The sequence below is a fragment of the Crocodylus siamensis genome, chromosome 2 (assembly GCF_052110815.1).
Source record: "Crocodylus siamensis isolate JL-2025a chromosome 2, ASM5211081v1, whole genome shotgun sequence".
Lineage (NCBI taxonomy): Eukaryota > Metazoa > Chordata > Crocodylia > Crocodylidae > Crocodylus > Crocodylus siamensis.
Window position 1 is genome coordinate 58,289,136 of NC_143396.1, and position 13,076 is coordinate 58,302,211.

General features: G+C 41.8%; 2 protein-coding genes across 7 annotated transcripts in view; one reads left to right on the plus strand and one right to left on the minus strand.

Annotated features, from left to right (window-relative positions):
* Positions 1-13,076, minus strand: part of PPAT (phosphoribosyl pyrophosphate amidotransferase) — a 96,699-nt gene that overhangs the window by 30,790 nt on the left and 52,833 nt on the right. The window contains exon 2 of the mRNA XM_090035982.1: positions 1,390-1,456. Within this exon, the coding sequence (XP_089892108.1) occupies positions 1,390-1,456 (67 nt within the window). The remainder of the gene's footprint in view (positions 1-1,389; positions 1,457-13,076) is intronic.
* Positions 9,521-13,076, plus strand: part of PAICS (phosphoribosylaminoimidazole carboxylase and phosphoribosylaminoimidazolesuccinocarboxamide synthase) — a 74,820-nt gene continuing 71,264 nt past the window's right edge. For all 6 annotated transcript variants that reach the window (XM_090035973.1, XM_090035974.1, XM_090035975.1 and 3 more), the window contains exon 1: positions 9,521-9,923. In XM_090035973.1, the coding sequence (XP_089892099.1) occupies positions 9,536-9,923 (388 nt within the window). In that variant the 5' untranslated portion in view covers positions 9,521-9,535. The remainder of the gene's footprint in view (positions 9,924-13,076) is intronic.

Genomic DNA, 13,076 nt, shown 5'->3' on the forward strand with positions numbered 1-13,076 from the left:
AGCAGACAGGCCTAAGAGAGGTGAAAAAGCTGACAAGAAAAGTGGTCGTAGTGGCATTAGGTCACATCCCCTTAATACTGTGTTTAAGTAACATGAAGTAGGTGTTTATTTTTAAGATAAAAGTATACTCTGTTATCCATGAAGAAAATATCCATTAAATAAAGCAGTAGCAGGAGAAAAGTAGTAGGATACTGCAAGTACAGGATAGTCAGTCAGTTTTTTTGAGAAAGCTCAGCTCAGGTAACTTTATTCTTTAATACAATGTCTAACATGCTTTAAAAAGAAAATACTGTACAACTCAAAAGCCTTTCATATAGTCTGAATTATTATTTGTACAAATTCTCACATGGAACATACTGTTTGGATGTAATTAAATAGCACTTTGAAACGCATGGCATGTTTTCTGAAGAACAAATAAATAGGCAAGAACAGGAATTGAGAAAAGCTGCTAAGAGAAATTAAATAATACTTGATATCAACAGCAACATATTGTATTGTTTTTTATGCTGGGTTTAGATCTGCATTTAGAAAACCTCAGTGTCTAATTCGTGCCACTGCTCAACTTGGCAATCTTTTCAGAGTATGTTGTTTTTTTCAGCACAAAAAGTCTTCAAGATATCCAAGTTGTCTTCTTTCACTAAGAGAAATGAATCAGAACTTCTTTCACTAGTCACCAGGATATCCTAGCATATTAAAAAGCCAGGGTAGCACTCCTGTTGTGCATTATGAGGGAGGAATGTTAAGACCAAGAATATTTAAGACATAAGAGTGGAAATCAAACTTCTGTTCTCAACTTTTATGCAGACTCCTTTCCTGACCTTTAGCAAATCTCTTCATTTCTCTATACCATGATGCTTGTTGGGCATATGTTTCCACACTTTAATCTGTAGCTCTTTTTTCTTTTAATTCTTTTTCCTCCAGTTCACCAGTACCATGCTGGTTTGGTGCATCATTATCCAGAACTACCAGTGCCTAATCCTTTCAACCCTCTGGGACTAACATATTAGCAGCAAGATGGCTCCAGTTCCGAAAGCTCCTAAATGTGTGTTTCTGCTGCTCCCCCCACCCTGTTTTTCTTCTTTTTAAGTAGACGGTTAAGCTGAAGTCTTGGAAGTTATCAGGTCAGGATTATAACAAACTTCCTTGTTGTTGTACAGAATAACATTAAAAACTGCAAAATCAGGTGTTACGAATGTAAAAAAAAAATCTTTCTAAATTTAAGTAAACAAGTAAAGACTTCCCATATGCACCTCATGGAGAGATTTGGAATTCTTTTTTGGTTAGTTTGTTTTGGTGACTTTTCCAGCCCTCCTTGCTACACTGAAGACTAGAGTTATTCTTTCTTAAAACTGCCAAGACAAAAATGAGCAAGGAATCTTTGCATTTTACCTTATGCACTTTGAATGCCTGGGCTGATTCTCCATCACTTGTCACGATTCCAGCACTCTCCTGGCCCCTGCAGACAATATACAACCAAACAGAAAATTGGACAACTCATGGAATAGAATTGTAAAGGATAAAAGAACAAGACACTTCAATACAAACTAATTCACTGTATTTTTTTATAAATATATCAAAACTCTTGTATTGCATAAACCAATCCCCAAATGTTGCATTAGGTTCAGCCCAAAGTTCACGGACGTTGAAAGGAATCTTTCCATTAGCTAACACTGGGTCAGGTCCTCAGTGCTGACCTTCTTCATTAACTTGAAGGTGGGCATAAAATACTAGCAATTGCTTAATCTGGAATGCTATTCCACAACTATGTCAATAGGCTTCTACAGCTCAAATTAAAGCGTTTTCAACCTACTCAGATTTTTTTCTCAAGCAGAACATGGGCCAGTTACTTTAAAACTAGGAATTCAAGCTGAGGTGGTCACTTTTCATAGATTTATAGAGTCAGAAGGGACCTCAGTGGGCCATCTAGTCCGACCCCCCAGTCTCTTTTTGAAGACCCCTAAGGATGGGGCAAGCACCACCTTCCTTGGGAGCCCATTCCAGATTCTGGCAACCCTGACCATGAACAACTTTTTCCTAATGTCCAGCCTGAACCTTTTCTCCAGTAGTTTATGGCCACTGTTCCTGGTCATTCCAGGGGGTGCCCTGGTAAACAGATCATCACCTACTTTATGTTGCTCTCCCCTTATGAATTTGTATGCTGCCACAAGGTCCTCTCTCAGCCTTCCCTTGGAGAGGCTGAAGAGGTTAAGGTCCCTTAGCCTTTCCTCGCAGGGCCTTCCCTGAAAGCCTCTAATCAGGTGAGTGGCTCTTCTTTGGACCCTCTCCAGGTTGTCCACATCCCACTTGAACTACAGCATCCAGAACTGGACACAGTACTCCAGCTGCAGCCTGACCAGTGCTGCGTAGACAGGGAGAATCACTTCCCTGGACATGTTTGTGAAGCACCTACAGATGCATGTCAAGGTGTGACTGACTCTGCCAACTGCATCATCACACTGGAGACTGATGTTCATCCTGGAGTCAACAGTGAATCCAAGATCTTTTTCTGCCTCAGTGGAGCTGAGACGGTCACCGCCCAGCCTGTAGGTATGATGGCAGTTCTTCCTCCCTAGATGCAGCACCTTGCACTTGTCCTTATTGAATTGCATCCTGTTGCTCTCTACCCACTTCCCTGGCCTGTCTAGGTCAGACTGGATCTGGTTCCTCCTCTCCAGGGTGTTTGCCGCACCCTATAATTTTGTGTCATCCACAAATTTGGACAGGGTGCTTCCACCCTGTCATCCAGATCACTGATGAAGATGTTGAACAGCACCGACCCCAGAACTGAACCCTGAGGGACTCCACTGCCCACATCTTTCCAGGTTGACACTGACCCATCCGCTACCACCCTCTGACTGTGACCCTTGAGCCAATTTGCTACCCAGTCTACTGTGTAATCATCCAAAGCAAATCTCCTCAGTTTATTTATAAGGATGGTATGGGATACCTTGTCAAAGGCCTTCTTAAAGGCCAGATAGATGACATCCACCTTGACTCCAGCATTTAAACAATTGGTGGCCTTGTCATAAAAGGAAACTAGGTTAATCAGGGAGGACGTGCCTGCTAAAAACCCATGTTGGTTACCCCTCTGCATCATGTTAGCTAGCGAGCTCCCACAGTTGTGTTCCTTGATAACTTTTTCTAGGATTTTCCTAGGGATAGAGGTAAGTCTGATTGGTCTATTGTTCCCCAGGTCCTCCTTCCTGTGACAACATTAGCCCTCTTCCAATCCTTCGGAACCTGACCCAAGCACCATGAGCACTCATATAGCCCTGCCAGTGGATCAGCTATGACCCCTGCTAATTCCTTCATTACCCATGGGTGGAATCCCTCCGGTCCCAGTGATCTGAATATGTCTAGTCCCTCCAACTGTCTTTTTACTGCGTCACCCCTGACCATTGGTCGGCTGATGTTCCCTTTGTTGGTGTCCGTGATGTACGTTAAGGGTTTTCTAGATTTCCATTTAAGAAGACAGAGGCAAAGGACTCATCGAAGAGCTCTGCCTTGTCCCTGCTATCCGTCACTAAGCCCCCCTGCCCGTCCTGTATGGGTCCTATGCTACTCTGCACCTTCTTTTTGCTCCCAACGTACCTAAAGAAGGACTTTTTATTGTCCTTAATCCCTGACGCTAGCCTGAATTCTAGAGTTGCCTTGGCCTTCCTGACCAACTCCCTGCAGGTCCAGGCCAAAGAAGTATACTCCTCTTTGCTAGCTACTGCCTGCTTCCACTTCCTGTACGCCTTTTTTTGTCCTTAAGGCATCCTGGATGCCCCTGGTTAGCCAAAGGGGCTTCCTGGCCCCCTTTCCTCTGCCATGGAATTGACTCACTCTGAGCCCAAAGGATGGTTTCCTTGAGGAATGTCCACCTACCCTGAACCCTCAACACATCTAAGTTCTTAGCTCCTAGCACCCTGCTAACCAATCCCCTGAGTTTATCAAAGTCAGCTTTTTTAAAGTTTAGCACCTGTGTCCTGCCGGGTATAATGCTCGCCCTTTGCTGGATAGTGAATTTAATCATTTGGTGATCGCTGTCCCCTAAGTTGCCTTGAATCCACAGGCGGCCCCCACCAGGCCATTCCCTATGGCCAATACCAAGTCAAGCAAAGCGTTGCCCCTGGTGGGTCACTTTACCTCCTGTGTTAGGTGGAGGCTTTTGCATTTAAGCAACCAAGTTAGTGTTTAGAACCTACTGAAAGGCTCTGGATCCTTATATCAGATACCTTAGCTTCTGTGCCCAAGCTGTAAAATTAAGCTTATAAATGTCATGAAAGAGGATAAGTTTATTTTTATAGTCAAATTGGTCTTAGAAGACAGAACATTAATACTAAAGATTCACAATATCAAATGATGCAACTTTTCTGGGCTCTTTCCTGTTTTTACAGACAGTCATCCCTGCCTCAGTCTTCCCTTTTATAGCAAGCTGAATACCACAGGTGCCAGATAAGCAGGTTATAATAAGCTAAACACCACAATGTGCCAGCAGCAGACAGTGTTCCCCATGTTTTACAAAGCAGGTGAAAGCCATGTTTTGTTTTATTTTTTAAAAACTCAGCTTCTAGTCCCAGCATGAGCCACTCTTTCTTTGCCTATGGTCTACTTGAGCATTGAATGCTAGGACCATGATCACCAGCTACAAGTCTGTACAGTTTCTGTAACAGACTTGAACTGGGGTACATTCTTAGGGCAGTCTTCAGTTGGACTAAAACTTAAAAAAAGCCAAAAAAACCAAACAAACCACAATTAAAAAAACCCCTAACCAATGTGATGCACATTAAATGATGCAGCTAAATCAGGGCCTTGTTACCTCTCAGCTCTGTGTTCCTGGGGAAACCTGGATACAGAACGCAGCCTGTCTGTCTCACAAAGATTTCCGCCCCCCCCCCGAACAAGAACTGATTATGAAAGACAATGAAGATGCAGTGGGAGACGCACCTAAAGCTGTCCAGATAAGGGTGACAAAACTGAAACAACTGCCCTAGGTCTCATTTGCACGCAAGATGGAACCAGATGACAATTCATCTACATGGAAGATGGAGAACAGAATTCTGGGATCAGAGAAGCAGGGAAGTACTGCATGATGGGGAATCTATGCTCCAAATGCTAATCAACCCACATTTACACACACCCAGCTGAGCATTTATCAGACCAATTCTAATCTGGATTTACAAAGGACTCCCCCTCACCCCCGTCCACACACACACACCCCTCTAAGCAGAAGTAAAAGTTTAATAGACATCTTGGGCCGTACATTCTCCGGTCCCACTATGGGAGTCCTACTTAAACTTGATCAACTAAAACTCAGTTGCCGGGTTAGGGAATGCTGAGGCAAAGAGACCGAGTCAGAGGGGATATGGGCAACATTTGAAAAATGCATTGCTAAGGGTTCATCACAGCATCCAGCCCACTGGAGCCCAGACCACAAGTGTTGTCAGTCTTGTCCTGAGATAACTGGTGGAAGTCCTCCTCACAAAAGTTATGAAAAGTCATGCTAAGCTGAGGCTTGTTCACAACAGGTAAAAATCCAAAACCCTGATGCTACAAGCTATCTATGGTTTCTGAAGAAACAATGAAGAATCCCATCCAGTATATCTGCTATCCATCCATAGGGATTTCAAGCTGGCTCCTAAGTATCTGGTTACTCCTTAAAAACTTACATTTTTCTTGGGTGTTAATCACTTTCTCGAGATCTTCCAAACCAAATAACCCCTTGTCAATAGAAAAGACAATTATTTACACTATTAAGAATGCTTTGAAGAAGCTGAACTGAGGGTATAAAAATCTGTAAAAAACAGCAACAAAGTTGTGCTTCAAGAGGAGAAGTCTCTCTGACACCATCTGCTGTTGTTCCCGAGAAGCTGGAAGAAACAGATCGTCCCCCTTCAAGGACTGTGCTAAGAACTTTACCTGTCAGCACTGGAACCCGAGTGCCTTGGACTGGGGAGATCCCAGCTCTCGCTCTCTCTCTCTTTTCTTTTTTTCTCTCAGGCATAGATTTCTGAACCTGAATTGTATTAGGTAAGCTTGAGCTAAGTTTCCCCAAACACTTAGTGAAACCAGGGTAGTATTGTAATTGGCTGTGTTTGTTTTCCTTTGCATGCCTATTATTACTAGTACCATTATATATTTCATATACTTAGCAGTAAATAACTTTTTTAGTCAAACTGGTATTAACTGGATATATTTTTCCTTCTCTACTTCTTCCCCACTTGCTCTGCAGCGACTTATTTTACCTAAGCTAAAGATCCCTGTGCAGCCCAAAAATACTGTGGGGTCTACTCATCAAGAGGCTAAAGATTGGGACATGTTGAGTTCGAAATGCATAAGGGGATCAGCTTGTACAGGCTGATTGACCCAGTTTGGTTCAGATGTGCCTTAATGAACTGAATGCTGGCCCATGAGGGTGTCAGCTGGACACCCAGCCGGATTCAGAGGTATTCTGTTCACCTGTGTGCTTGTGTCTGACTGTGGTTATTGTTGCTCTGATGAACTGATTCTTGGCATATGAGGGTGTCAACCTGTCCATGCTGATCAACCCGGCTGGGTCAGGCATATCACATTAATCTGTGTGCATTTGTGTGTGTATGACTGATTTGGTGACTGGAGGAACCCATCCCCATTGAAACTGAATCCTGCAAGATAGCTCCATGGGGGTGAGGACTTGCAGAAGGGAGAAATACAGCTCCATATAGAAACACAAGTAGCACATTGATAGAATTACAGAAACCCTAGAAATGTATCCCTCATAAATGAGCACACCTCAAAGTGATGGGCAAATCTGGTAACAGCCTCTTCAGGAGTTTCAGTGAGCTGTTACAGGCCAGAGGGAAGGGGTGCTGACCTAGCCAGGTATGGCATGGGGGAGGTGCTGTGTGAAGGGTGTAGGGGCAATTGATCCTATTAGGCCCCATTTGTCCTGCACCTACCACCAGAGGTGCTGGACAGAGCAGGCTGGTTCTGTGGAGACCAGCCTGGACCCCTGTGGGCAGGATGCCAGACAGAGGAGATGGGGTTGTAGGATTGCAGCATGGTGACAATGCAGGATGGGGCCAAGGGCAGGGCTGTGATCCTCTCCCTTCATGCCCCTGCCAACAGAATTGATGCCTGCCGCAGAAACATGTGAGGAGTGGATCATGGCTCTGCACCAGGTCTCAACCTTGCACTATCATCACCCCATGATCCCAGCCCTGGCCCTGCCCACCTGTCCCATTCTCAGATGCACTCCCTGCCCACCCACAGCCCCATCCCATCCACCTGGCCAAGTGCTCTGCCTGCCCACTTCGCCCAGCGTAGGTGCAAGGCAGACTGGCCAGGATGCCTGAGCAGCGGGAACAATGGCAGAGATGCAGACAGTGGCAGCCCCATGCCTTCCAAGAACTGCCAACTGTGCTGCTCCCACCCTGCCATATGCTCAGGGGCAGTGGGAGCAGCTGCACTTGCCACTGCCTAGGTTGCCTCCTGAACCTGGGCTGGGCGGGACTAGGGGACTTTCCATGGGCCAAACAGGATCCTTTGGCGGGTCGGATCTGGCATACAGGCCATATTTTGCCCACCCTAACCTAAATGCTGACAGAGGAAAAAAATTACTTATTTATTTCCTGAACTATAAAAACAGGCTTATCCCATTAAACTGGATAAACTTCATAGGTGTCACTGGTTGAATTGCCCTTGAGTTATACTTGCATATGAAACAGCAGAATGAATATTCAATATGACTGACCCCTAACTAGTTGAACAGGAGATAATCCCTGATGGAGATAAGAATGAAAAGTCACTCACTATTCACTAACACCAGCTGTGGGTAAAGGAAGTATTAAGGAGTGCTTGACTAAAAACAAAATTTATATCTAAAATTTTTACCATTTTTGCTAATATAATGATTATTATAAAACAGTGAACAAAGAAGCGTCTCTGTTCCCCCCTCAACCCTGTTTACTTTGTTTAGGAAAATGTGTTTCTATAAAACACAAGAATTATATAAGAAAACTGAGAGACCGATGTAGCACATTCAACAAACATTTGGCTGCGTTTCATAAAGGCCCTTTCAAAGTTGGTAAGTGTCCCTTTAGACAGCAAAGGGAAAAAATCAAAAGACAAGTGTCAAGTTATCCTTGGTATAACGCACTGATTTTCTCTGCAATTTTGGGACAATCTCTGAAGCCAGTATCACCACCTACCCGCATTCCTGGCTTCCTCTAGTCCCACCTTCTCCCCCACAGATTCAGAACGTCTGGTCAGCAGTGAAACCTGTAAAAGTAGGCTGTGCAGACTCTAACAGGGGCTGCCTACCCCTATACACCAGAGTTTTGCTTCACAGGGATGTAAGGAACAGCTGGGGGAGGAGACAGATAGATACAACCATGGCTATGCAGATGAACTAGCCTAGCCAAGCACCACCCACAATCACAATTGACCATGTGGGATGGGGAGAGGAGGGCACAGATTGATGGATTCTGCATCTGTTCTGAGAGTCTTTACTCTTCTTTCATCCCTAGTATTCTCCTGCACCGAGTGAAAATGCTGGGAGATAAAAGGACAGAACTGGCATGTCAACTTTTAGACAATGTTCTCATGGAATGCACACGCATGTGCATGCACACACACACACTGCTAGTTTTAACATGAAATAAGAAAACATAAAACCGGTTATGTGCTCTGTGAAAACAAAAAAAAATTGTTCAGTAGCATAAATCCCAGAATATTTTGGTTTGTTTTTTTTTAAAAACAAAAATGCACACAGGCTGCATCATTTGTCATGATTAACTTGCACTTTAACACCAGTTCAATTACACCTTTCAGTTTGGGACTGATGGGGGACTCCTACTAACACCTTTCAGAACACAAAATATAAAAATGGTTGCAAACAAACAACAATGCCCAAATGACTAAGACTTCTGCCATGCAACAAAAATGACAGAAACATTAAGAAATAAGAGAACAAAGGTTTCGGAATGAGCTTTCTCTTTACAGTAACTACAAAACAGTAAGACGAGGTTCTTTGGGTAAAATCGATATCTTTTATTAGCCCAAGTAAAATAGTTGGAAAAATTCTTCTTTGCAAGCTTTCCAGTATAAACACCCTTCGTCAGGCTGAGGAAGTGTCTGCAGTTGATCTGTGCTCTTCCTGGATGGGATAGAATAGAAACCAGAGGCCGGTATGCCTATGAGAATGCCAGTCAGTGGAAATTCAAATACAAAATAGCAGAGTATTAGAAACATTTTTCATAACAAGGGTTAAAAGCAGATATATTTAGACACCAGATATTCTGTTCAGTTTTTATCCTGCAGAAAGCAGCCTTTCCCTAATGCAGCTAGTAACACACACACTGATCATTTGTGCCTGAGCTGCTTTATTTGTCTGCTTCTAATACAGAGCCTGCTTATTTGGCAGTTTCTCAAGTTACTCCCCTCAGGCAGCTTGAGCCAGTAAAACTAGATCCTTTCATCTCTGTGGAGCTTACTGACAACCAGCCGTCTGGTTTCCTAGGAAACAAAATCTTGGCTAGAAATAGTGAATCATTTCCAGGTCACTTTCAACATGGAGAGTGGAGCAGGAAAGCACTGGACTGAAGAGGAGGTTAAAGCCTTGTTAAGCGTCTGGTCAGAAAAAAGCATAAGAAAGCAACTTCATCGAACACTAAGGAATAAAGGAATATTCATCTACATTGCTAAAAGACTACAGGACTTTGGGGTTTACAGAGACTGGAAACAGTGCCGGGCAAAGTACAAAAATCTTAAGTATGAATACAGAACAGTTAAATATGCCCACAACTCTGGAGATGCTACGAAAACCATGAAGTTTTTTCATGATCTGGATGCCATATTGCAATATGAACCTGTCATACAATTAGCAGAGGAAGAAAACGGCAGGTGCTCTGCGACTGAGACTCAGCTGACAATAAGCACTACTACAGAGAAAACTGAAGGTAAAAGCTAAATCACTGTTCTGCTGCTTGCCTTTGCTTTAAAAAACAAAACAACCCAAATACTGAGTTTGCTAGCATTAAAGTCCATGTTATATAGCACCAATAGCACAGTTCGAATAGCGACTGACTTGATATGCTCCTTGCATTTGTGGGGAGCAGGTTAGCACCATCAGTGTCAAAGTGTGGAGATAACCAAAATGACACTAAGGTTATGCTGTAACTGCTGGTGCTAAAAGCTCACAAAGAGGTCAGTCCTACTGAGGGTCTTATCTGTGCAACTCTGTTCTAGTATTCATTTTAAAAAGCAATTTTATTTATATATGTTTAATGCTTGACCCCAGGTTTTTCAGAGTTCCAGTTCAGAAAAAACTGGACTATTCTGTATCAAGCATTTCACTATGCACAATTATAAAATTACAGCTTTTTTGTTTTTAAAGACAAAAAGCAAATTATCAGTAGGTCTGAAAACTACATAAAAAATCCAAAATAACTTTTATTCTGATTTTAAAGATTTTCCCCCTTAACTTAAATCTGATTAATTTGTATTAATATAACTAGATGTAAACATAGACAATACAGTTTTGGGAGCTATTTGTGCAACAAATACTTAAGCATACAAGGAAGCTTAAATATTTAAATAAGTTATTCGTGTTTCTTTTAGGATAAAAGTTGTATTATTTTAAACAAGACATCCCAGAGCAAGACAGAGACTTATTTTTATAAACATGAAGAAATTGTAGTTTGATCAAACCAGTTGCACATCAGGTTCTGTTGAGCCCCCTCATTGTGCGTCTGTATGACTTTCACTAATGTTAAACCAGAATTCACTGTACTATAATGGGGAGCAAAAGACGACAAAAAATTAAATGGGCTGTAGAGAAGGCACTTAGATCCGGATTAGAATTATAATATGGTTGAGGTTAGAAGATGAAGCCTGAGATTTGATGGTGCCAAAACCTCATAGACTGCTATTGTTGTGGAGTCTGTGACTTTTTGCGGAGTTGTTTTTAAAGACACAGAGTCGCTGTTAGTTTTAAATTTTATTCAGTATGTTGGGTACTCTGAGTAAGCTCAGAGGCTTCGAATAAAACTGTTAGAGGCAATTTATAGTTTACAGTTAAGATGCGTGCGCAGGTGGGAATTTTTTACTGTGATATAAAACAAGGTATTAGGCCAGTTTGAGAGACTCTTAGTTGGTTAAAACTGTTTTTTGTGGCTATGTGCTTGTTTTGGAAAGCTGGCTAATAGAGAGGGGGCTACAACTTTGATTGCTTCAGACTTCAAGGCGACTAGGATTTAGTCATTCCAGATGTCCTTGAAGTGCTGATTCTGCTTTGTAGTTAATTTTTACAATATTATCTATGGTCTTGCTAATTAATTTCTACACTATCCTAAGATTTCAATCACTTCCCACCTGGTACAAACCAGGTCTCTTTTGGTTATCTGTTGTAATCTAAAAATCATGAGACAAACACAGATCTGGTGATTCAAGTTGGGCTCCACTATATTCCTAAACTGTGACAAGATTTGTATGAGGTTTTTAGCTCTGGTTACATATTTTAAAAAAAATAAAATTAATTTAAAAAAAATGTAAAAATAAATAAATTAAACATTAAAAAATAGGAACTAACTAGGAGGGAAATTTTGAATAGTAAGAAGAGGAGATGCATGCCTAACTCACTTCCATGTCTTTGACAGTTTTTCTGTTAAGATCCTATTTTACAGCTCTTGAAGTCGGAAAGCATGATTTTCCATGCTTTAAGGAAAAAAAACCCAACCCACAAATTTATTTTTTAATAACATCTCACCTATTTGAAAATATTTAATTAAAAAAAATTAGTAGTTCACACACACACACACACACACATTTCTCCCCCTTTCCCCCCCACCCCACAATAATGTACAAAAGTTCAAGGGTCAGATTCTTAGCAGTAACAAACTAATGGAGCCACTGACTTCCATGGAGTTATGATGATTTACATAAGCTAAGGGTATGCTCCTGGAAATCCAGTGTCCTGTGTTTTGAATGGCCTTGCCCAAATGGTTCATTTGAACCTAACTTTACTTTGTAAATTGTAGCAAAGCTAATAGAAATTGCTTTTAAATGATTGAACTGTTTCACATTTTATATCCTATTCACATTTCATATTTGTGAGTGCATCATATAGGGTCAATGTACCAATCTTGTGTGCAAAACTCAACATAGGGTGCCAAATTAAAAACTCTGTGCTCCTGGTAAGACTCCTTGCATTTTGGGGTATAGACCCTCAATATATGCACAAGCTTATTTCAAAGTGTGATACATTAATTACACCTTTACATGTACACATGTAACATATATGTAACCTACAACTATGCAAGATAATTCATATATAACAAGGGATAAATAGATTGACAAGAATAGTAACCTTTTGCATGAAAATACACAAATTCAGGCAGTCAAACAATACTATACTATTCAATCTTGGTCCCATGAAAGTCACTGAATAAAATATCCACTGAAGAGGTTATCTGGCATTTTAACTGAATTTTTAAAAAACTGTATTGGAATATACTGTTGTTTAAGATGTATGTTCTTGATAGCTTATGGTAGTGCAAGATTGATGTTGCAGCTGTGGTGGTCTAAAATGATTCAAGAGGCAAGGAATTCTTGAGCAACATATTTTATTGAACCCTGAGAAATCCTCACCTCCGGATAGCTTCTAAATTTCTTGTCAGAGATGTTCTGCTCTCCAGCTTGTTTAGTAGGATTTTTTTTTGTCAGACCTGAAAGTAATACCTCCACTATTGGTGGGGAGGAGGAGGAAGCTCTACAGCAGCAGAAGACAAGAAGAAATGTACAATAGTTCATCTATGCTAGGGTTATTAATTTGAGCACCCCCAGCTGGAGAGGAAATCAAGTACATGTGTGCCCCAGCCCCAGCTAGCCCCACCTGCTCTGGGATTTACCCCTCCAGACCACAGTGAGCACTCCACAGGATTCAAGTAAGGAAGGAAGCAGTGGTGCTGAAGAGGCACCCAAGCCTCTCTTCTCCACTGAAAGGCAGAAGTTGTGTGTGGAAGATTCCCTTACAGGCAGAACTCAGGGAGATGATTATGGCCTAGCTGTGTGACTTCCAGAGGTGAAAGAACAAGAACACAACTGTTTGATAT